Source organism: Cervus canadensis, chromosome 7, assembly GCF_019320065.1.
Source record: "Cervus canadensis isolate Bull #8, Minnesota chromosome 7, ASM1932006v1, whole genome shotgun sequence".
Lineage (NCBI taxonomy): Eukaryota > Metazoa > Chordata > Mammalia > Artiodactyla > Cervidae > Cervus > Cervus canadensis.
The window spans coordinates 20,432,141-20,454,264 of NC_057392.1; the positions used below are offsets into that span (position 1 = coordinate 20,432,141).

Consider the following 22,124-nt stretch of genomic DNA (forward strand, 5'->3'; position numbering starts at 1 on the left):
TCCTCCAGGGGATCTGATACATTTCACAATTGTGAGTCAGGTGGCCGGCTGTGACCACCCAGCAGGGTTGACCCTCCAACCCAAAGTCCTCCTAGTTCCTCCTCTTGTCCTCAGCCACGTATAAAGCAAACTTTGTGGTGCCCAGGCTCTGACATAGCTCCGTCACTGCACTGGAGACAAAAGCAAAACCATCCTCATTCCTTGAGAGCCAATCGGCCCTTCCACCTCACCCCAGAGCAGGCAGGGGACAAGAAGTGACATATGCTGGACCATCCAAATCTGGAGATGATGACCCCACGCTGCACAGGGCTGCAGCCTGGCCAACTCCCCAGACTGCCAGGAGGAGTCTGGAAAGCCAGTGACCATGCACTAGGTGAAGGCCAAATGGCCAGGAAAGGAAAAGCAAAGACCACTAGTCGTGGCCATGGTCAGCTTAGCCCAGGCAGATAGGCAGGGGGGAGGGAGACCATGTGCCCCAGACACTCTCCAGTAAGCAAACCCCAGACATTCAACAGATGGAAAGCAGTGGCTTGGAATTCTCTTAAAATGAAACAATAATTGCATTCTCTGTCTGGTTTTTACACTGGCTTCCAAAAGCAACAGGCACTGAAAGCCCTTCAGCATCACCACCCTCCCCCAAACTTGTTCCCAGCCCCAAGAGAACTGGGGAGCCGCAGAGGCAGTCCCCACTGGGATCTGCAGGTCCAGAGCTGCCTGTAATCCCTCCCTTTCCCCCTCACCCCCACATTCCCTGTAGCAATTAACACGGGGGGTGGCGACCAGAACAGTGCTGAAGCCAGCAAATAGCGGGTGGCTACACGAGGACAGAAATAAAATTGCCATTTCAGCTCTGGGTGCAGCTGGAAGAGGCGCTCACTCTCGAGGGTGTACACAAATTTAGGGGAAGGAGGTACCTGAAGGAGAAGGAACTTTTTCCATCTCCTACTGAAATTAAATAAGGATGGCTCTCACAGCAGGGAGAGATGGACCCAGGGGATTTCCCCCAGGCTTAAGTGGTGCTTGGGTCACAAATAGCTTAGGGCCCCGTGCCAGCCAGGTGCCTGCTGATGGATGATGGAGCATCCACCTGCAGCAAAAGAGTCCTAATGGAGCACTGTCTTTGTAGGGAGGTGACCAGCCCTGCAGCCAGAGGGGGTCGCTATGGGAATCTAGTCACCTGAGAGGTGACCAGCCCTGCAGCCAGAGGGGGTCGCTATGGGAATCTGGTCACGTGGGCAAGCGACTAGCTTTGCAGTCAGAGGGAGTCACTCACTATGAGCACCTGTCCAGAGGGCAGTCGGAGACCGGCTGCCCACTTGGCCCTGATTCCCAAGGCGGCTGGAGTCAAAGGGAAGATGAGGGGGCGTGCCTTAAAGTGGGAGGGGAGGAGAACGGAGTGTAAACCGGGGAGAGAGGAGAGAGGGGGCGGGAAGGAAAAGGAGGGGAGGCGGAGGAGGAGGAGCCGAGCCCGCGGCCCCGCCCGGCGGCGAGCTGGTTGGCTGGCCCCCGCGTCCGCCCGCCGCCCGCCCCCTCCTCCCACGCCCCGCCCTCCCCGCGGCGGCTGGCGTCGAGAAAGTACAGTAAAAAGTCCAAGTGCAGCGCTCGGCAAGATGGGAACCGGCTCCTCCAGCTACCGGCCCAAGGCCATCTACTTGGACATCGATGGACGCATTCAGAAGGTAGCCCCCTCCCCCAGCCTCCCTCGCCGGGCTGTGGGCGCCCTCCCCGCGCGCCCCTCGCGGTGCCCGCCAGCCGGCAGCTCCTTCCCGGTGACCGCGCGGGGTCGCGGAGGCGGGTGAGGGCCGGCCAGGGGGCGCTGGCGGGGGAGGGGTCCGCGGTCCAGCGCCCGCGCATCCGCGGAGGCGGCTGTGGCCTTCGACAACTTGGGCCGGGGGCGGTGGGGCTCCGCGGGGCAGGTGTCCCCACGCGCGGCCCGGTGGAAAGGGGCGACCGCGAGGGGAGTATTTTTTCCTTTCCTTGGGCAGAGCTTTCTTTGTAACAAATCTGATTAGGCTGAGTTCCGACGTTCCGAGGCTGGTCCATTAAGCCTTTCATTTCCGGTGGAAGGACCCTGGAACAGTCGCCCCAGGAGCCGGTGGGCAGACCCGCGGGACGGACACCCCGAACAAGGGGAGCGGGTGGTACCTGGAGCTCGAAGCCCCTGCGGGGGCCGGGCACCGCTTCCTGCCGAGCGGGGAGCAGGTTGGGGCGGGTGTCGGTGGAGGCTGGCACGGCAGGGGCTGTCATCCCCCCTTCGGTTCCCCAGCCCAGCAGGTGGGCAGCCCTGAGCCTGGAGGGGGTGACCCGGGGCTGCTTCACCTCCTGGGGACTGCGGAGAGACCCGATGACCCTCCGGACGAGCTCTGCATTCAGAGCATCTCCTGCTTCTGATTGGCAGAGAGGGACAAAAAGAGAGCTGGCTTGGAGGACGCTTCTCTAAGCTCCCTCTGAGGTCCTGTGGTGGGTGGGGGGGGGGGGGGGGGAGAGGAAGGCCACAGTAAGGGAAATGCTCCCTGACCCCAGCTGGACACTTCAGGGAAGCCGTGCATCCGCCGCGGCTCACTTTGCTCTTCTCAAGGCGCACCCAGAGCAGGGAAGCAGGCGGAGATGCCCCAGCCCGATACAGAGTAGGCGCCAGGGCTTGGGTGTCTGGGGTTCTCAGACACCCTCTGCCAGCAGCCTCACTCTCGCCCCATCCCCTGCTTGATCCCAAGAAAGGAGAAGTGTGGGCTCCCCTTCACCCCCTGTAGCCCAATTCATTGGAGCCAGATAACGAGGAGCAGGGGCTCTGAAGCAAGGGCAAGTGGTCACCAGGCACAGGACTCCCCTAGGTCCCCTGGCTTCCAAGACTGGGCATCTGTGACTGCACAGGAATTTAACAGCCTCCCCAGAGGGAGAAAGGGCCCTCCGCTGAATACGCCCATGCTCCAGCATGGACACGTGTGCACAGACATGCACACACAGACACACACATGTGCACATGCATCCACACACAGTGTGCGTGTAAAATGTGTGCACACACATACACACAGGCACACACACATGCACACACCACACATAGACACACAAACACACACGTGCATGCACCACACATAGACACACAAGCGCAAACACACAGGCACACATGCACACATACACACAAGCACACACATGCATGCACCACACATAGACACACATACATACACACACAGGCAGACATACACACAAGCGCACACACAAATGCACACGCAGGCAAAGATGCACACATACACACAAACACACTCATGTACACACACAGGCAAAGACACTCACATACACACAAGCACACACACTTTTTCTATCCCAACAGAGGAGAATTATCAAAGCTTGACCCCTTTTATCTTTTGAAAGAGGTGAGATGAGATGCTGTCAACATCAGAAGTGACAGTTCCCTCCCAAGAATGTCCTGAAGGTTTCCTGGAGAAGTCCAATGGGATATGGGTGCCAAGTGGAAGACAGGCTCCTGAGGGAGGGGAGCGCTGAGTGGTGGGCTTGACTCGGCTGTCCTTGGGGACATTTTGCTGCTGAGATACTCGAGGTTCTGGGAATCTCCACAAAAGCAGCCAGGCAGGCAATTCTGGGAGACAGTGAGCACCTGTGTTCGGGAGCGGCCGGATCTGATGTGGAGTGCTAGCTCCACCGCTTTCTGTCATCCTGGGCACCTAACTCTGCGCTCTTCTGAGCTGGCCTCTAGGCCAGTAAGGTGGGACAAGAGCATCGTCTTTGTAGACTGTTGTGAACAGTGAAGGAGGCCATGTAGACTGAGTGCCTGGAACCCTCTGGAACACAGCAGGTGTGATGTTCTCTGTGGTTGGTCCATGCCTTTTGATACAAACGAGAGGAGGCAGACGTGGTCCTCAGACCTCGGCCATCACTGTCCCTGCTTCCTGACCTTGCTCTGTGTCCTCTGTCTTTGCTGCTGGCGCTGGGGGGCTGGCGGGGAAGGCTCCTGGCTGCACCTTTAGCCCTGGGGGAGAGCTGGACCATCTGGGGTTCCGAGCGTGTGCTGGAAGTCCTACCTCACTCTGACACCCAGCAGCTCAGTTGGGACTTTAAATCCTGGGCTGAGAGCTCCTGCAGCAATGTTTTCAGTGGCTGTGGTTTCTTAAAGTCCCAGGCGCTGGATTAATTCTGAAAGGTCCCGGCATGCCGTCATGCTCTGTCTCCCTTTTATCCATCCCTTCTCCTTTCTGGGGAAGCCACTCTTGAGGGGAGAGCCTGGGTAGGCAGTGGGGAGGCAGGAGCTGCTTCTGGCGCTTGTGTTGTTCTGTCTGCCCTGTGGTCCCTCGGCAGCTCCCACATTGTTTCTGCACTCGGTCCCTCAGCATGTACCGTAGGGATAATGCTCTAGGTGTTCCAGGTTCTCAGAGAAACTGGTGGCGCCCCGGTGACTGGCTCACTGCTTCCTCGGTATGAAGGAGACTCGAGCACACATGTCACATCGCCCGTCCAGGTACCCAGTGCGGGGCCGCCACAGGGATCTGGGGTCCCCTTGAAGGATCCGTGTTCCATCTGCGGGCTTTTCCTGCAGAGGTTGTGCATAGGTGGCTTGGGGGTGGGGGGCAGACGGGGCTAATCTTCCCGGGTCTGGGTCCTTCCTGGGTGTACCCGGAAGCGGCCTCCAAGAGGGCTGAGAGGCGTGCAGGGAGCCAGTCCTTCCTCAGGGCCTCCACTTCCAGCCCCTCAGATCCGGATTAGTTCCCTAACCTCCCTCAGTCACGATTTCTCCACTGCCGCATGGGGATTCTCGTTGGCCTGCTTGTTACAGGAATCAGAGTGGACAGTGCAAATCACTTAGTTATCCCAAGTGTTCACTGAGCAGCTACTCCTTGCTGAGGTCTGGGGTCCAGGGTGAATGGGGCATTCATGGCGCTCGGTGAGACCCACCCAGCCATGGCCCCTTTGCACACCCTCCCCCACCCTGCTTCCCCCGGAGGGACAGACTGAACTGCTGCTGTTGCAGGGGGCCCAGTGAGGGACGGGACACAGCGGGACCCAGCTGTGGACAGGGCTGATGCCGGCTACATGTGGGTTTCCATGAAGAGGCTTCCTTCCTTAGGGAAGACCAGCCTGGTGGGGAACGGGCCCTTCTCCTAGGCCGGGCAGTCTCAGGAAGACCCAGCCTGTGACTGCCAAATGGCCAGGGCGGCAGCCTCACGCAGCCAGCTGCATCTCCGCACACCCGTCCACATCTGCTCTGCCACTTGTCGGGGGCACAGGTGGGACCTGGCACCTCTTGGCACCAGGTGAAGGAGGAGGGAGTGGGAGCCGGGAACCCTGCCGTCAGGATTCCCCTCTAGAGCTGGTGCATCTTATCCCCACCCACAGGGCTTGCTGTTTCTCTCTGAGGCTTCCCCCACCTCAGAACCTGCTCCTTTCTCCCATGCGCCTCCGGAGGAGGGCTGGGTTTGGCTGGGTTGCCTGGGACATGACAGATGATGCCCCTGGCATCAGGGAGCTTGAGGGACTCCTAGCTGGTGGCACGTCTGGGCGTGGGTTTGCCCACCTTCTGAAGGAGGCAGAGTGAGGCCTTTGTGGGATCCCTGGCCCCGGGCTTGGGCTTAGTGAGAAGCCTTGTCTGGGCAAGACCAGTCATTCTGGGGACCATCGTAAGTGGCACTGAAAGGGACCAATGGGTGCGTTGCCTGTCTAGCAGCGCCCCCCCACCCCACCCCCGCCGTGGGACAGCCCCTCACCAGGCACTCTGGGCCAGGACCGCCCCCAGCCGCTCTGAGCTGCGTCCCCGCCTTGCTCTGTAGCTGGAATCCAGGTCTTAACAGGCACCAGCCGCTTGAGTTCTACTCGGTCGTTTCTGATCTGAAACAATGGAACAAATGAGAAAATCCCGGAAGGAAGAGCAGAGAGAGCCCTGGGAAGTTGTTGAAATGTCAGCAGAAGGCTGTTCCCAGTTCCTGACGGTTGGTTGTGGTTGGGTCCCCCCACCCGCCGCTGGGACTGCCCCCCCTCCTTCCCCCCCCGCCCCCGCCCCAGAGCTAAGCCCTCCTCTGCTGGGGCTCCTCTCCATGTGCTGCCTTCCTCTCAACCTGGCTCTGTTGCCACTTGGGGCCCCGGGCCCTGCCATGGATTCCTCGGGAGCCAGCAGTTAGCCTCCGTGGACCTTCAGGGCCAGGCCCGCCATCCCCTCCCCAGCGGTTTCCCTGGGGCTCAGGCCCTCCTCCCTGCTCTGGGGGCCCTGGCTCTGCCTGCCCTGCCACAGGCTCCCCATGTCCCCCTGTCCTGCTCCAACCCTGCTCCCTCCAAGGATGCAGCCTTCCCTGCCTTCGGCACAAACACAGGCTTTGGCCTTTCAGGCTGGCTGCTCATCATCAGGGCAGTCCTGTCCTCTGTTGAAGGGTGCCCCTGCCGCAGTCTTGTCCAGTGTGGTCAGCGTGGCGAGGCCTGGAGTCCTTCCCTGGCTCATGAAATGTCTCCCCTCCTGGGATGTCTGTCTGGCCACCTGGCCAAGCCCAGTGGAGAGTCCCTTTCACCCTCAGACGTGTGCTTGGCTCGCCCCTCACTCAGAGCCTCCCTTCCCTGCCCACCTGCAGGGTCTTGGCTCTTCTGTAGGGGGAACGTCCGAAAGACCCTCCACAGTTCTCTGGCTTTGCTGTTGTCTGGCTCCTCACATCACCACCAGGTGGACGGCGGCTCCCCTTCGTCGGCCTCCGAAGTCCCAGCAAAGTCATTTATCTTCCTTTAAATGTTCCTAATGTAAAAGCTTTAAAAGGATATTGAAATGGTAACATAAGCTAATTGCAGCCAAGGAAGCTGGAGAAAGGGGGTCATTCCACACCCTCTCCGGGTTTCAGTGTAAATGGAGGCGGCTCTGTCATCATGGGGCAGAGACCCTGCCCCTCTCCCGTGATGACACTGTGTCTCCAGCTGGGCTGTGAACATCAACGCGTCTCCATTTTCAGTCTCTTTACCAAATAGATCAGCCGCTAGAGTGCAGCCGCCTGACTCCTGAGGGGCCGCGCCGGGTGCTCCGGAACACGACGTCTCGGGCGCACGGTCTCACGCGTTCTAGCCCAAAGTTGCGGGGGGCCCAGGAGGCTGCAGATCTCCCTCCTCTTTCCCACGGGCTATGGTCGGAGGCCTCTTAAGCCAGACACTTTCTGACACCCTGAGGCCCTGGGAGGGGGTTGGCTGGGGGCCTGAACCCCGCTAATGCCATCGGGGTTGAGGATAATGATGTGGAGACCTTGTGGGCCGAGTGCAGGGGACAGGGCCGCTCTCCGAAGTCACCTATGTGGTGGGCGGAGGCCATGGTGCTGGACACAGCATCTCAGTGCCCGGCTCTGCCAGCGGAAGACCCCAGGGAGGTCACCTTCTCCCCGATGAGGTGGGTGCGATGCTGGCACCCCGCCCCCCATGGGGTGATGCGGATGGCTCTGAACAGCACCCATATGGAGCCCAGGGCAGAGCTGGCTCCCTGCAGAGGCACAGTGAGTGCATCTTGTCCCCTGGCCCCCCTCCCTATCCCCTCAGAGACTCTGGAAGGAGCCTGGCAGTGCCTCGGCATCCTCAGTTTTGTGTCTGTGAGCCCACCGTGACAAATAATCACAAAGAGGGGGCAGTGCCAAGGCCCTGAGGCCCCGGGGCCCACTGCCCAGACACCTCCTTCTCCAGCCTGGCAGAGGCAATGCCTGCTGGCAGCAGGGCTACCTCATGCCCTGAGCGAGGGCACCAGTGGTCTCGCCAGAGCCCTTGTGGGCTGAGGGGCTGCTTGGCCTCAGAAACATGCAGAATGCAGCCCTGGGCATCAGGGAAGAAGAGCACAGGCAGAGCGCCCCGTCAGAACCGACGTGCAGATGAGGGATGAAAGGGATGCCTCCAGGATGCTGAGCCCTGTGCCAGTTATGGGCGCCCGGACACCAGCCTGGCTGTGGGCAGCGGGAGCTGGGTGGACAGGTAGCCTAGAGTTACTACAGGCTGGGACCCTGCACCCCTGTCCTGGGTTTGCTGTCTGCGATTGGCAGGCTGCACTCCTGGGGCCTGGGAGGCGGAGGGGCGGACTTTGGCAAGAAGGTCTAAGAGGGTCCCCAGAGGACTCAGAGGGACCTCAGGTGTCCTTGTGACAAGGTAGCCCAGTCCCACCCCACTGAAGGGTTTCTCCATGTTCCATCTCCACCCCTCCCCACTCGAGACAGACAGGCCATGAGATGGAAGAGGGCCCCCACAGCCCTTGCCTGGGTGGGGCAGAGGCCTGGGCTCCAGACGGGGATGGCTCGTGGCCAATGGAAGGGGCACGTCCGTGGCCCAGCTCGAAAGGCGTTGACATGGAGCCTCTTGCTCGACTTAGCGGGCTGTTTCCTCATGCTTTTGTGGCTATTTGCATTTCCAGGGTTGTGAATCTTTCTGAGAAAAATGTATTCTAAGACTGTGCACACCTGAAGATACAGCTGCAGGAGTCTAAAAAGTGCACGCGCGTCTCCCTGGGCCCCAGTTTACAGCTGTGCTGTGGGTCACTGCACCGCGCACTCAGCTGCCTTGGAGATGGCACCAAGCGTTTTCAGCCTCAAAAAAGTCATATCCACAAAGCCTTGACCCTACTCCTGCCTGCTTGTCCCCTGCATCGGCTCCATCACCTCCACCAGGTACCACATCTCCTTCTCAATTCCCAGAGCTGTTCACCCAGTGGGAACTTTTGCCTAAACAGAAACTTTCAGCACCTTGATTCTGTTGTTGCTCAGTTGCCAAGTCCTGCCTGACTCTTTGTGACCCCACGGACTGCAGCACGCCAGGCTTCCCTGTCCATCACCAACTCCCAGAGCTTGCTCAAACTCATGTCCATTGAGTTGGTGATGCCATCCAACCATCTCATTCTCTGTCACCCTCTTCTCCTCCTGCCCTCAATCTTTCCCAGCATCAGGGTCTCTTCCAGTGAGTCAGCTCTTAGCATCAGGTGGCCAAAGTAGTGGAGCTTCACCTTCAGCATCCGACCTTCCAATGAATATTCAGGACCGATTTCCTTTAGGATTAACTGGTTTGATCTCCTTGCCACCCAAGGGACTCTCAAGAGTCTTCTCCAACACCAGAGTTTGAAAGCATCAATTCTTCAGCGCTCAACCTTCTTTATGGTCCAACTCTCACATCCATACATGACTACTGGAAAAACCATAGCTTTGACTGTATAGACCTTTGTCAGAAGAGTGATGTCTCTGCTTTTTAACTCAATCTAGACATGATTAAAGAAGACCCAGAATGTTCTTCATTTGGATTCAGATTCCCTGCCTAATATTTTTTTTAATTTTTAAAAATTGTAATAAAATTCACATGCTACATTACCATCTTCACCATTTTACATGTACAGTTCAGAGGCAATAATTCATTCACACTGTTGTGCAACCATCCCCACCATCCATCTCTAGAACTTTCTCATTTCGCCAAATGAAACTCTGTCCCCACTAAACACTGCGTTTCTGTCCCCTTCCGGAGACCCTGGCACCAACCACTGTCTTCTGTCTCTGTGAATCTGACTTCTCTGGGCACCTCCTGTAGAGGGGGGTGTCATAGAGTATTTGTCCTTTTATGGCTGGCTTCTTCCCTGCACATCACATCCTTAAGGCTAATCCAAGTTGTGGCAGCTGTCAGAATGCCCTTCCTCTTTAAGGCTGAGTCAGATTGCCCTGTGTGGATGGACCACATCTTGCCGATCCATTTATTCATCAATGAATCTGTCTGCTATCTTGTAAACCTGAATCATTTCCACTCTTCTCTCCTCAGTTTGCAAAGAGTAGGTCTGTTGCAATGATGCATTATTGTGTCTTCTGGAAAACGTTGTGTTCCCATAGTCCTCCCGTTTTCCAGACCTGGTTGTGTTCATCTCGGGCGGGTGTTTGCAGCGTGGTCCATGAAGTGTGATGTATAGCAGGCGGGGATGAGAGTAAACTGTTCAAGGGAAGACAGATGCTTTTCCGATGCAATTACACTCAGTCCGCTTACCGGCAGCATGACATCAGCGTCAAGAGCATCAGTCCAGGGAGGGGTGCAGTTTGTGTGAATTTGCACCCATGAGTGTGCACTCAGGTTACGTGCCTCAGTGTCTTCATCTGTGTGGTGGGGGGAAGCCAGCGTCTACCTCACAGGGTGGCTGCGATGATATTCAACTGTGTGTGCCCTGTGCCGAAATGGGGTGGTGCGTGGTGTGTGCTCTGTAAGGTCTTGTTTTTATTTTTATTTATCTGTGTCACGGATTTGAGTTACCAAATCTCTGTGGCTTGTTGGGGGAGCCTTCCCGAGACCCCTGGCCTTGTCCATCTCCACATCGTTCCAGGCCCAGGGCCGTGTCCATGCATGGTCTGTGGAACGAAGGGCCGGGCCAGCCCCACGGGTGCGTCCCGCTCAATGACACTGGTGACTGTGTTCCCCAGGTTGGCCCCCAGTTCACACTCCTTCCCCCATTCTTCCCAGGAAAGACAAGACCGGGAATGCCTTTCATTTCTCCTCCGACTATTTCTGAGGCAGCGTTCTGTGGGGACTGCAGTGAGGAGGGAGGGTGGGAAGGGGGGACGTGACCCCGCCCAGTGCAGGCTCTCGGCTTGGATGCCCCAGGACCACCAGCCCGGGTAGTGACGTGGGGCGGCCTGCGTGTCTGCACGTGCTCCAGCTGCGTTAGGGTTTCTAGGCCTCTGGTTCATTTATTCTGCTGGAAAGGGCTGTAGAGATACTCACAAGCACTTAACAGTAATTTTACAGGCGGAAGAAGCCTTTCTGTGGAAGCGAGCCGTGTGTGGAGCGTGCTTGGCCAGTCGCTGGCCCCTGTAGCCTGGGGGGACTCGCTGTCTGTCTGTCCCTCCAACCCTCGTGTGCAGCCTGGGGGAGCTGCCTGGCCCTGTGGGGGTGCGGGGTAGGGGAGCTTCAGGGAGACAAAGTCAGAGCCCGCCCGTGGATGGTGGGAGTTAGGACCGTTTGTCACAGGCAGATCCTCCTCAGTTTAGCCCAGATAGAACACAGCCACAAGGCAAAGCGGCCACCGCCCTCCCATCACCACGCCCAGCCCCGCAGGCTCGGGGCACCCAGGCGCTGTCCAGGGGACTCAGGCATCCCCGAGGCCGGCTGCACGTAACATTGATTCATTCTGTAAGCAGAACAGTTAGCGGAGCCCAGTGACTCAGGCTGCCTTTATCCTCACAGCTTCTGCCTTGGGGATTTTTTTGTTGTTGTTTTTACTTTCATAGCGTTACAAATCACAGAAAAAGAGGCCGTGCATTTGACATGATCATCTAGAGATCTTCAATAATCTCTCCACCTGCAGTTTACATTTGCAAAAGCAGCTCACGCAGAGCGTCGTTCCTTGTTACGTAAAGGCTGACTGTCAGCCGCAGCAGCAGCAGCCGGGTGTGGCTGGTGGCTTGTCTAGAGCCTGTCTGCTGCACGCCCCAGTTCCAGGGTGCTTTGGGGAGCAGCCCCCAAGATGTTTTCACTCAGAGTTGCGTTATGTAAGCTTCACATGGGGAAAAGTTGAGACATGGGCAGTACTTAAAGACTCAAAATTAAAAAAAAAAAAAAAAAGACTCAAAATTAATGGTCGTACATACTCTAAAAAAAATCTCTCAATGAAGCTTCTTATGTAAGCCTCAAATGTCTTACCGTCGCTGTTAATAACAGAAAAATCAAAAGCTGGGAGCAAATACAAGAAATCACTGAAACAGGTGACTCCAGGGATGGCCCAGGATGCCCCCTGGAGCCGCCAGGATGTGCAGCTGTGGTCCAGCATATATGGGAGACCGATTCTGCATGTGGTGTTTTGAAGGCTGAGCCACAAAGAGCAGAGATGAGAGATGGCATCTGTGCCCTCTGGGCAGAGACAAACAGAATGTTCCAAGGAACAAGGGTGTGGAGGGCACTTCTGGTGGCCAAGTTTTAATGGGGAAACGTGTAGAAGCAGTGAATTTCCTCCAGGAATGTTTCTTGAAGCAGTGCTGGCTGGCACTGACAGAAAAGGTGGATGAGACGGGTCACAGCCTCGGGGAGTGGAGAGGACACACCTGTGCAGGTGATGCCTGGGTGACGGAGGAGCAGCAGCCCTGTGGGCGGGTGGAGGCCAAGTCTCAGGCGCCTTGGGTGTTAAGCTCTGATCATCAGGGTCCGAGTCTGTGGGCTTCGGTAAATAAGTCTGGAGGGTGTGGGCTTCATGCACTGCCGGACGCAGCTGATGTTCTGAACTACGGACATGTCGAGACCTCCTTCCACCTGACCCCTGCTCCCTGTGCCCCCACGTTCCCCCCTGGAACATGACAGGGTGAGGAACCCCACACCCTGGTTTTCCCAACTCATCTTTTGCACAGTCGCTCTCCTCCCAGTCCCTTCCCGGAAGCCCAGGGCCTCTCTTGAGATGGAGGTGCTGTAGCTAGGGCCCTCTCTGAGTCTGGGGTCTCTGACTCCGTCTCCAGCCCTGTGATGACCCCTCCAGCTCCCACCCTGCTCTGCAACACCAGGCTTGGCTTCTGGAAGAAGGAGCCTTGTGGGTATCGGCTTTCAACCAAGTGCCGTGAGCCCCGGGCATAGCCCCCGGGCGTCAGACTCTAAGAACAGCATGCCCAAGAGGAATTGTTTGGTTCGGTGTGGAGGCTACTCAGGCCACACGGCCTCCACACGCTGGGTGACGTGGATGCTGTGTGACCTGGGGCAATGAGGGTTTCAGTGTGGCCCGGGAGGCACCGCCCGGCCGATGTTACCTCGGGGACAAGCACCCCTTAAAGTCCAGCGGCACTGAGCAGAAACCCCGATCTTTGGAGGCACTTGTAGCAGCCTCAGTGTAGGGTATGCCCTTGGGGGTTTTCTCCGGGTGGTGGACACTGGCCTCTGTCTGGATAAGAAGCTGGACAGTGGGACTGGAGCCCCCCTGAGGCTACCATTGCCCATGCCCAAAGATGTTTGTATTCTCGCAGGAAAACCGTTTTTCTTTTTCTAACTTTTTATTTTGTATTGGAGGATAGCTGATTAACCATGTTGTGATAGTTTCAGATGAACAGCCAAGTGGCTCAGCCATACACATCCATGTATCCATTCGCCTCCCCAATCCCCTCCTGTCCAGGTGGCACATAATGTTGTATGCTCAATTTTGCTAATGAAATTTCAAACAATAAGAAGAAAAGGAAATGCAGGGGGTGATGGAGGGAAGAAGGAAGGCCTCTTTCCACTGCACAGGGAAGCTTGTTGGCTCCCCCATGCCCCACGGCCAGCTGCCTTCAGCAGCCTTCCTTCCCCGCCTCCCATCTCGATGTGATCACCGTTGCTCACCAGGGTGTCTGTGTGATGGCCCATGTTCCTCTGGCTGATTCCTGTCTGCCCACATTGTCACCTCGTCTTGCCTTGTTCCTGGGGGTTCCCACTGTTTCTGGTGAATTGTGTCCCCCCAAAATATATGCCCATGTTCTGACTGCACCCCCCCCCAACAGCCTGTGAATGGACTACGTTTGGAAATAGGTTCTTTGCTGGTGTAACCAAGATGAGGTGAGGCAGGGCTGGACGTGACTGTCCTTGAAGAAGAGGGAGGTGTGCCCGTTCAGAGAACAGATGGCAGAGGCAAAGCCTGGTCGATGCATCCACAAAGCAAGGAGCCCCAGGGGTGCTGGCCACTCTCCAAACTGCAGAGAGACAGGATGGACCCTCCCTGAGGGTTTTCAGGAGGACCCAAACCCACCGCCACCTCCACTGCAGACTCCAACCTCCAGAACGGAGGATGAACTTCTGTGGGTTTAAGCTGCCCTTTTGTGATATCTTGTTATTGGGTTGACCAAAAATTTCCTTCGGGTTTTTCACATCATTGTACAGAAAAACCCAAATGATCTTCTGGGCCAATTAATACAATAGCCCCAGGAAACTCATACAGTTGCCTCATTTTAACCTAATTCCCTCCTTAAAGACTTTCTCCAAATACAGCCCAGAAAGCCTGGACCCTTCTCTGGAAAAGGCTGAAAGGCACAGCTTCCCTAGCCCCTCAGATTCCCGGATCCCCAATTCATTCCTGCCCGAGAAGTGATGATGGAACCGGATGCTTGCTTCCCATGTCTGCTGCGGTCTGACCTGAGCTGGAGGCAGGGGTCCTTCCCGCCTTCTGGTCCTGGGTCTCACTGTCACGTGGTTTCTTCTTGTCTTTTGCCCTTGTCCAACCCCCACCTTCTTCATCTGCTTTGAAACAGGGTGGGAGAGGCTGCGTGTTGGGACCAGGCTCCCCGTGGATGGTCCCCAGGGCCCCAGGTCCTCCCCAGCACCTTCCCTTTTGCACCTTCCCTGCCCCGGGACACCCAGGAGCCCTGACCCCAGGGTGGATCTGCTGGGACCACACTCAGAGTTCTGCTGCAGCAGAGGCTGCGAGGGGAGCACTGGGCTCTGGGTCATGAGCTGCCTCTCACTGGGAAACCTTGGGAAACGTCCTCACCTCCAGCCCCGTTTCAGCACATTTCTTATTCTTTTAGTTCGTCGCTTTCTGCATTTTCAGTCGCCTGTGATCCATTATTTATAACAGTGGATCAGAAGTAAAGACACCAACAGTGAAAAAAAAACACAGAGTAGCCCAGAGAGATGACAAGAGTGCTGAGTGGCTCAGCCGTGACAAATGGGTTTCGTGGGGAGAAGGCGGCTGCCGACTGGGTGGGAAATGGGCCCTGAGATCCCGCTGAGCCCGAGGAGGCGGGGGTTTACAGCGTCTGGGTGGCCGAGTCCTGCTGTTGAACATCCCTAACCAGGACAGGATTCCTCCAACTGCGGACTGTTCCCTCCAACCTCTCTACCTCCCTGCCCCACACCCACAGCAGCTCTTACGGGAGGTGGGGGAATCGCAGCCTTTGACCCTCCAAGCCATCAATGTCTCCTCTCTTCAGCCTGTCCTTCCCTAGTCCCATCCTGAAGCTTTATCCCAGTCCTCTACGCACTCCACATAGCATCAAGGACTCCTCATTGTTATTCAATCACTCAGTCGTGTCCTACTCTCTGCAACCCCATGGACTACAGCACACCAGAGTTCCCTGTCCTTCACCGTCTCCTGGAGTTTGCTCGGACTCATATCCATCGAGTCGGTGATTCCATCCAACCACCTCATCCTCTGTCGACCCCATCTCCTCCTGCCTTCAATCTTTCCCGGCATCAGGATCTTTTCCATGGAGTCTGCTCTTCGCATCAGGTGGCCAAAGTATTGGAGCTTCAGCTTCAGCATCAGTCCTTGCGATGAATATTCAGGGTTGACTACCTTTAGGATTGACTGGTTTGATCTCCTTGCAGTCCAAGGGACTCTCCAACACCACAGTTCCGAGGCATCAGTTCGGCGCTCAGCCTTCTTTATGGTCCAACTCTCTAAAGGACTCCTATCACCTGCAAAAGAGATTCCAACCATCTCAAAATGAAGGTCAAGTTGTGCCCAATCCCTGGGGCTTCTGTAGCAGATTGCCACAAGAAGAATAACCAAAAAGAACAGAAATGTATTTTTGCACAGTCCTGGAAGCTGAAAGTCCTAAATGAGCTTCACTGGGGTCAGAGTCAAGGTGTTGGCAGAGGTCCTGGGGGAGCATCCATTCCCTGCCCCTTCCCACATCCGAGGCTGCTGGCGGATCTCTGCTTATGGCCACAGCCCTCCAGTCTTCAAGGCCAGTATCCTCCAGTCCGTATCTGCCCCACACTCTTCACATCACTTTCTCCTCTGTGTGTTGTTAGCTCTCACCCCGCCTACCTGGTGACTGTGTGATTTCATTTAGGCCCACCTACATCATCCAGGATTGTCTCAGGATCTAAGCACACCTGCAGAGACTGTAGGGCAGTACTCACAGGTTCCTGGGGTTAGGGGGAGGGTATCTCTCAGGGGCATGGGCTTCCCAGGTGGCTCAGCGATAGAGAATCCACCCGCCAATGTCGTAGATTTGGGTTTGGTCCCTGGGTCAGGAAGATGCCCTGGAGAAGGAAGTGGCTACCTACTGCAGTGTTCTTGCGTGGAGAATCCCCTGGACAGAGGAGCCTGGCAGGCTACAGTCCATGGGATGATAAAGACTCGACTTAGCGACTAAACAACAACAGTCTGTGGGGTGTGTTCAGTTGCTCAGTCATGTCCGATTCTTTGCAACACTATGGACTGTAGCCCGCCAGACTCCTCTGTCCATGGGATTCTCCAGGCAGGAATACTGGAGGGAGTGGGCCATTATTCAGGGACTGCAGGGATGTCAGCCGCATGGTTGTAAACACATTCCAGCTTCTGCTGGCCCCGCGTTTCCTGGGCTCTGCAGGCTCTCTGCATGTGGTCACTGTGCCCTAAACCCCACGGGATCGCTGGTCTGGAGTGTGCGTGGGGCTGAGCGAGGGGGTCGCACCTCCCCGGCAGCCCCAGCCCGTGCCCCTGCTCCTGTGGTCCACCTGACCTTCCCGGCCAGCCCTCTTTCACCGACATGTCCCGTATGCCTTTAGTTTCATGTGTATAGTGAACATCACCACGTCCCCTGCCACCGGCAACAGGCGACAGGAGGGCCTTAGATGTCTCTCTGCTCCCCCAGCAGATCTTGCTCTGCGTTTGATTGTATTAACTCATGCCATGCGAGACCAATGTGCCTCTCAAATGCTCTCACCTAACAGATGTTTATTGAAGGCCTCCTGTGTGTTGGACCCCAGAGAAGGTGATGCTAGGGAGGTGATGTGCTTCAGAACATCAGCCTCAATCACCCTCCCACCCCTCTGGGTTACTTTTCCCATGGCCTGGGTTTCAGCAGAATGGGGTTTGCCTCCACCAGTGTCCCATGCTGCTTGTATGATCTTGGGCCTCCGTTTTCGCATCTGTAAATGGGGCTGGTACCTGCCTGGCACACATTTGGATCACACTTAACACATCCCAGAAGTCTTGGGAAGTGTTCTATAGAGGCTGTGTATCTTCCCTACGTAGCAGAAGAGGAAGGTGTGCACTGAAGAGGGTAAGGCATTTGCCCATGATCCCAGAGTCCATGAGCTGGTAAACCAGGAGGGTTGGCTTCAGGTCCGTGTGGTGAATGTGCCTCTCAGGGAGAAGGAATCTCACCTGTGGGATGAGCTGGTCATCCCAACGTGTGGGGCTTGGGGCAGAGGCTGCTCCAGGGAGCCCCCCAACACTGTGAAGCAGGTGGAGTTGGTGTTGTCCACTCTGAGGATGAGATGTCAGAGACTAGAGACGTTGGGAGACTTGCCTGGGGTGCCCAGTTTATTAGAGAAGGAACAGAGTCAGGTCCTGATGCCCAGGCTGAAGGCTTTTCCTCGGCGGGTTCCTCCAGCCTTGCAGGCTCTGCAACGAGGTTGCAGTTTGGGGCCTCTCTCTGCATTCGCCCCAGGCTCACCCTGTCACAGCTCCAGGAGGCTTTGCACCGCGTGTGCTTCCTCCCGAGCGCATCCATGATTCTTGGCCTCACCCACCGCTGGTCCCCATCATCTGAGACGGTTTATCACACTGAGCCGCCAGCTCCTCCCCGCTCCTTCGCTCTGACCATCGCCTGCTGCTGGACTGGCAGCCGCCCTTCCTTTTCATCCCTGCTCACTTGCTATGTCACCTTGGAAGAAGGGTTCCTCCCCTCTCTGAACCTTAGTATCTGCAAGATAGGAATAACAGTCCCCACCATTAAAGCTTGCTTGAAGAATTGAAGACAAATAAGTGGCAAGAAAAGGGGGCCATTCTCTCTTTCTTACACACACACACACACATATATACGCACACTTGTTTTCAAGTCAGGATCCACAGGGTGCATTTACTTGCTGTCACCCTTGGCCTCTTTCTATCCCATTTTTTTTAATCCCCTTTGCGTTCCTTGTCGTTTATTTGTCAGAGAAGACATATTACTTATGGTCCCCAAAACATGCCCTAAAGATAGATATATGACATCTGAGAAATAATAAGGGAAATTGTTGTCAGCTTTCTTTGCATGTGACAGAAGCACTGTGGCTTATCTTAAACCCTAAGAAAGAGATCTTATATTTTAGAGGTCCACGCTTAAATACATGCATGAAATAGTATGATGTCTAAAATGAGCTTTCAGATAACCCTGATGGAGGGAGAAGTTGGGAGACAGAGAAGGCAGGATGGATCTTGTGTTGCTAATTGTGGAAGCTGGGAGATGGGGACTGAGGTTCCATTATGCCAGGCCTTCAGCTTTTGTAGTAACAGACCATTTCCATTATGTATAAAAGTTCTCTTTTTTTTTTTTTTCAGGGAATGTACGTAATGTTTCTGGTTCATAGTAATAAATGGTAGTTTTTGTTTTTATCTTATGTTTTCAAATGACAGGGCCAGAAAAATACCTCTTAAATTGGAAAGAGAAATGAGGTCTAATTCAGATTTTATCTTAGACAAAGAAGCTGTGATTGCCTGCCTGGTGGTTAGCAGTGATCCATTCTGAATGTGACATTATTGTGACATGTTCTTGAAACAAGGGGGAGGATGGAATGAACATTATATTCACCTTTATGTATGCAATTTATAATTTGAGGTAGACTGCAGAGGAATTGCAGATATACATGGATGGATGGGGACATAGCCTACAATCTTTCCTTTGGTGAAAATGTGTATTCCTTGAGGGATGGTAAAAAAAAAAGTTAAATGTGGGATATGGGTCTTGGTCTCTTTGTAGCTTGTTTGTTTTATATATTAAACACTCATAATTCCCAGGTGCTGAAAAAGCAATAGAAATTCAGCTTTTAATTCCCCCAAAGATAGCAAAACCACCACTGAGTTGGCGTTCAGCTGTCCTGACAGCTGGCCTGGTGAGTTCTAACTCGTGGAGCTGGAGCATGGGCACTGGGGCCAGACTGAAATACTCTGGTTTGTTTTGAGGGAAGGCAGAGCCCTATAAAAGCTTAATAATTTATAAAAAATATAAAAATGAGTCATGGTCTGATAGACAAAGGAAAGGAATTTGGATTGGTTTATTTTCTTCCAAGCGTGGGGAGCAAATCAATATTCACTCCAGGTAGGTGATCAGAAATATCAGTAATTTAAGAACAAGGCAGATAGAATGTAGACACCGTAAGGGGGAGTGACAGCAGAAAAGAGGCCAAGTGACCACATCTGCTTCCCGTTAGGACCACCATTAAAGTCTGATTTCAGCACTGCACGCGTCTCTGGGCTTGGAGCCAGGTGGCCCACATTTGTATCCAGGACCACACAGACCTGGTCAGGCCAGGTTCTCTCTCTGTGTCAGAGCTCTCATCTGAGAGCTGAGGGAATGATGATACTCCAAGCTTAGGAGGTTCCTCTGAGGACCCAGGGTCACAGGGTGTAAGACTCTTGACTCAGGTTTTGGCCGGAGCGTGGACTCAACCACGTTAGATGGTGGTGGTGGTGGTGGTAGTGATGATGGTGGAGTAAGGGATGGTGTAGTCACGGTGGGGATGGTGGTGGTGACAGTGGAGATAGAGGAGGAGGTGGTGGTGATGGTGATGATGACAATGGACTAAGGGATGGTGGTAGTCACGGTGGGGATGGTGGTGGTGATGGTGATGATGACTATGGACTAAGGGATGGTGGTAGTCACGGTGGGGATGGTGGTGGTGATGGTGATGATGACGATGGACTAAGGGATGGTGTAGTCACAGTGGGGATGGTGGTGGTGATGGTGATGATGACGATGGACTAAGGGATGGTGTAGTCACGGTGGGGATGGTGGTGGTGACAGTGGAGATAGAGGAGGAGGTGGTGGTGATGGTGATGATGACAGTGGACTAAGGGATGGTGGTAGTCACAGTGGGGATGGTGGTGGTGATGGTGATGATGGAATAAGGGATGGTGTAGTCATGGTGGGGCTGCTGGTGTTGATGGTGATGATGGAGTAAGGGATGGTGTAGTCATGGTGGGGCTGGTGGTGGTGATGGTGATGATGGAGTAAGGGATGGTGTAGTCACAGTGGGGCTGGTGGTGGTGATGGTGATGATGGAGTAAGGGATGGTGTAGTCACAGTGGGGATGGTGGTGGTGATGGTGATGATGGAGTAGGGGATGGTGGTAGTCATGGTGGGGCTGGTGGTGGTGACGAATGAGTAAGGGATGGTGGTAGTCATGGTGGTGGTATTGATGGTGATGATGGAGTAAGGGATGGTGGTAGTCATGGTGGGGCTGGTGGTGGTGATGGTGATGATGGAGTAAGGGATGGTGTAGTCACAGTGGGGATGGTGGTGGTGATGGTGATGATGGAGTAAGGGATGGTGTAGTCATGGTGGGGCTGGTGGTGGTAATGATGGAGTAAGGGATGGTGGTAGTCATGATGGGGATGGTGGTGGTGACAGTGGACGTAAAGGAGGAGGAGGTGGTGGTGGTGATGGTGATGATTGAGTAAGGGATGGTGGTGGTCACGGTGGGGATGGGGGTTGGTGATGGTGGAGGTGATGGCAGTGGTGATGGTTCTGGCAGTCATGGTGGTGATGCCAGAGGTGATCGTGGTGATGGTGGAGCTGCTGGTGGGATTGGTATCCTTAGTGCTGTTAACCTAAAACCAGCAGATGCAGAGTTTGGCCTCAGCGTGTTGAGGCAGGAGGCTGCTTGGGCACCAATGTCCCAACATATGAAACCACCCAGAGATGCTGACGTGTTGATGTCAAGGCTGTGAGTCCTCAGTGCCTCTTGCTTGTGAACGTGGCCTTGGTATGGTCAGGGGGATGCCTCTCCATCTCCAGGGAAGATATCCATGAATTTCAGGGGGCCCTCCTGTAATCATAGCTGCCACTTAGTGGAGCACTTACTATGTACTGGGCCCTCTGTATGTCATGATGAAGGCTTCGCGCTGGTATGACAATGCTCACTCTGCAGGGGAAGAGTCAGAGCCTCAAGGTTAGGAATCCTGCCCTGGCTCAAGCTGGAAAAGGAGAAGCTGGGCCTGAACTCACTTCTCTGACTCCTCCCCATCCACCCCTCTGCTCTGCATGTGACTGGAGCAGTGCGCGACCCTGGCACCAGCTCAGGGCGATCCTGGGATGTGAGACTGTGGGAACCTCAGGGGCTGCAGCCGATCCAGGGCCCACTCCGTCAGAGGGAGCCAGCTAAGGGCAGTCACTCACTGTCCTTGCTCTCAGGTGCCCCCTCTGCCCTGAGGGCCAACAGTCAGTGATTTGTATAACTTTAGCAACAGAACTGTTTTTCTCTCAAAAATTTTACATACAGTCCTACAATATAAAGCTTACACAAACAGTTAAATGACTGTATTAGTACTCATTTATTCTGATAATTCAAATGTACAGCCCCCACTGGAGAATTACTGGGAATAGAAAGGTTCCTTGTGTGAGCACTGAGTTTGGAATTGGGGTTCAGGCTGGCAGCCGTAGGCTTACATTGGCGGCAGCACCAGTGAGCTTCAGCTCATTTCACTGACCCCCAGAAGGCTGCATGAGGAGCCATCCTGCGGCCATGGACAGGCCTGAAAACCCCAGCAGGAAGACCCTACAGCTCACCAGCCAGGAGGCATGTAGATCCGAGCCACTAGGGTCTCAGGACAGCAGTCATGGGCAGCCTCACGGGTGCTGACTATGTGAACCTGACACCCAGAATGACATCTCCCTCCCCAGATGTGTTGGTATTTAAGTTATTACAGCTGAGTAACTTGCTTTAGAGGGGCTTCCCTAATGGCTCAAATGGTAAAAAATCCATCACAATGCAGGAGACCAGAGTTCAGTCCCTGGGTCAGGAAGATCTGCTGGAGAAGGGAATGGCAACCCATTCCAGTATTCTTGCCTGCAAAATCCCATGGACAGAGGAGGATGTGGGCTACATCCATGGGATTGCAAAGAGCTGAACACAACTGAGCCACTAATCTCACACACACACACGCACACGCACACACAATTCAGTTCAGTCAATTAGTCATGTCTGACTCTTTACAACCCCAAGGACTGCAGCACACCAGGGTTCCCTGTCCCTCACCAACTAGGAGCTTGCTCAAACTCATGTCCATCGCATCAGTGATGCCATCCAACCATCTCATCCTCTGTCGTCCCCTTTTCCTCCCACCTTCAATCCATCCCAGCATCAGGGTCTTTTTCAATGAGTTGGTTCTTCACATCAGGTGGCCAAAGTATTGGAGTTTCAGCTTCAGCATCAATCCTTCCAATGAGTATTCAGGACTGATTATTTCCTTTAGGATTGACTGGTTGGGTCTCTTTGCAGTCCAGGGATCTCTC

At 54.9% G+C, this 22,124-nt stretch overlaps 1 protein-coding gene across 2 annotated transcripts in view; it reads left to right on the forward strand.

Moving 5' to 3' along the window:
- Window positions 1–1,556: 1,556 nt before the first annotated feature.
- PDE9A (phosphodiesterase 9A) overlaps window positions 1,557–22,124 on the forward strand; it is a 105,621-nt gene continuing 85,053 nt past the window's right edge. The window contains exon 1 of one of the 2 annotated variants that reach the window (XM_043474492.1): window positions 1,557–1,679. In XM_043474492.1, coding sequence (XP_043330427.1) covers window positions 1,611–1,679 — 69 coding nt within the window. In that variant the 5' untranslated portion in view covers window positions 1,557–1,610. The remainder of the gene's footprint in view (window positions 1,680–22,124) is intronic. The other variant, XM_043474493.1, reaches the window with a different exon arrangement.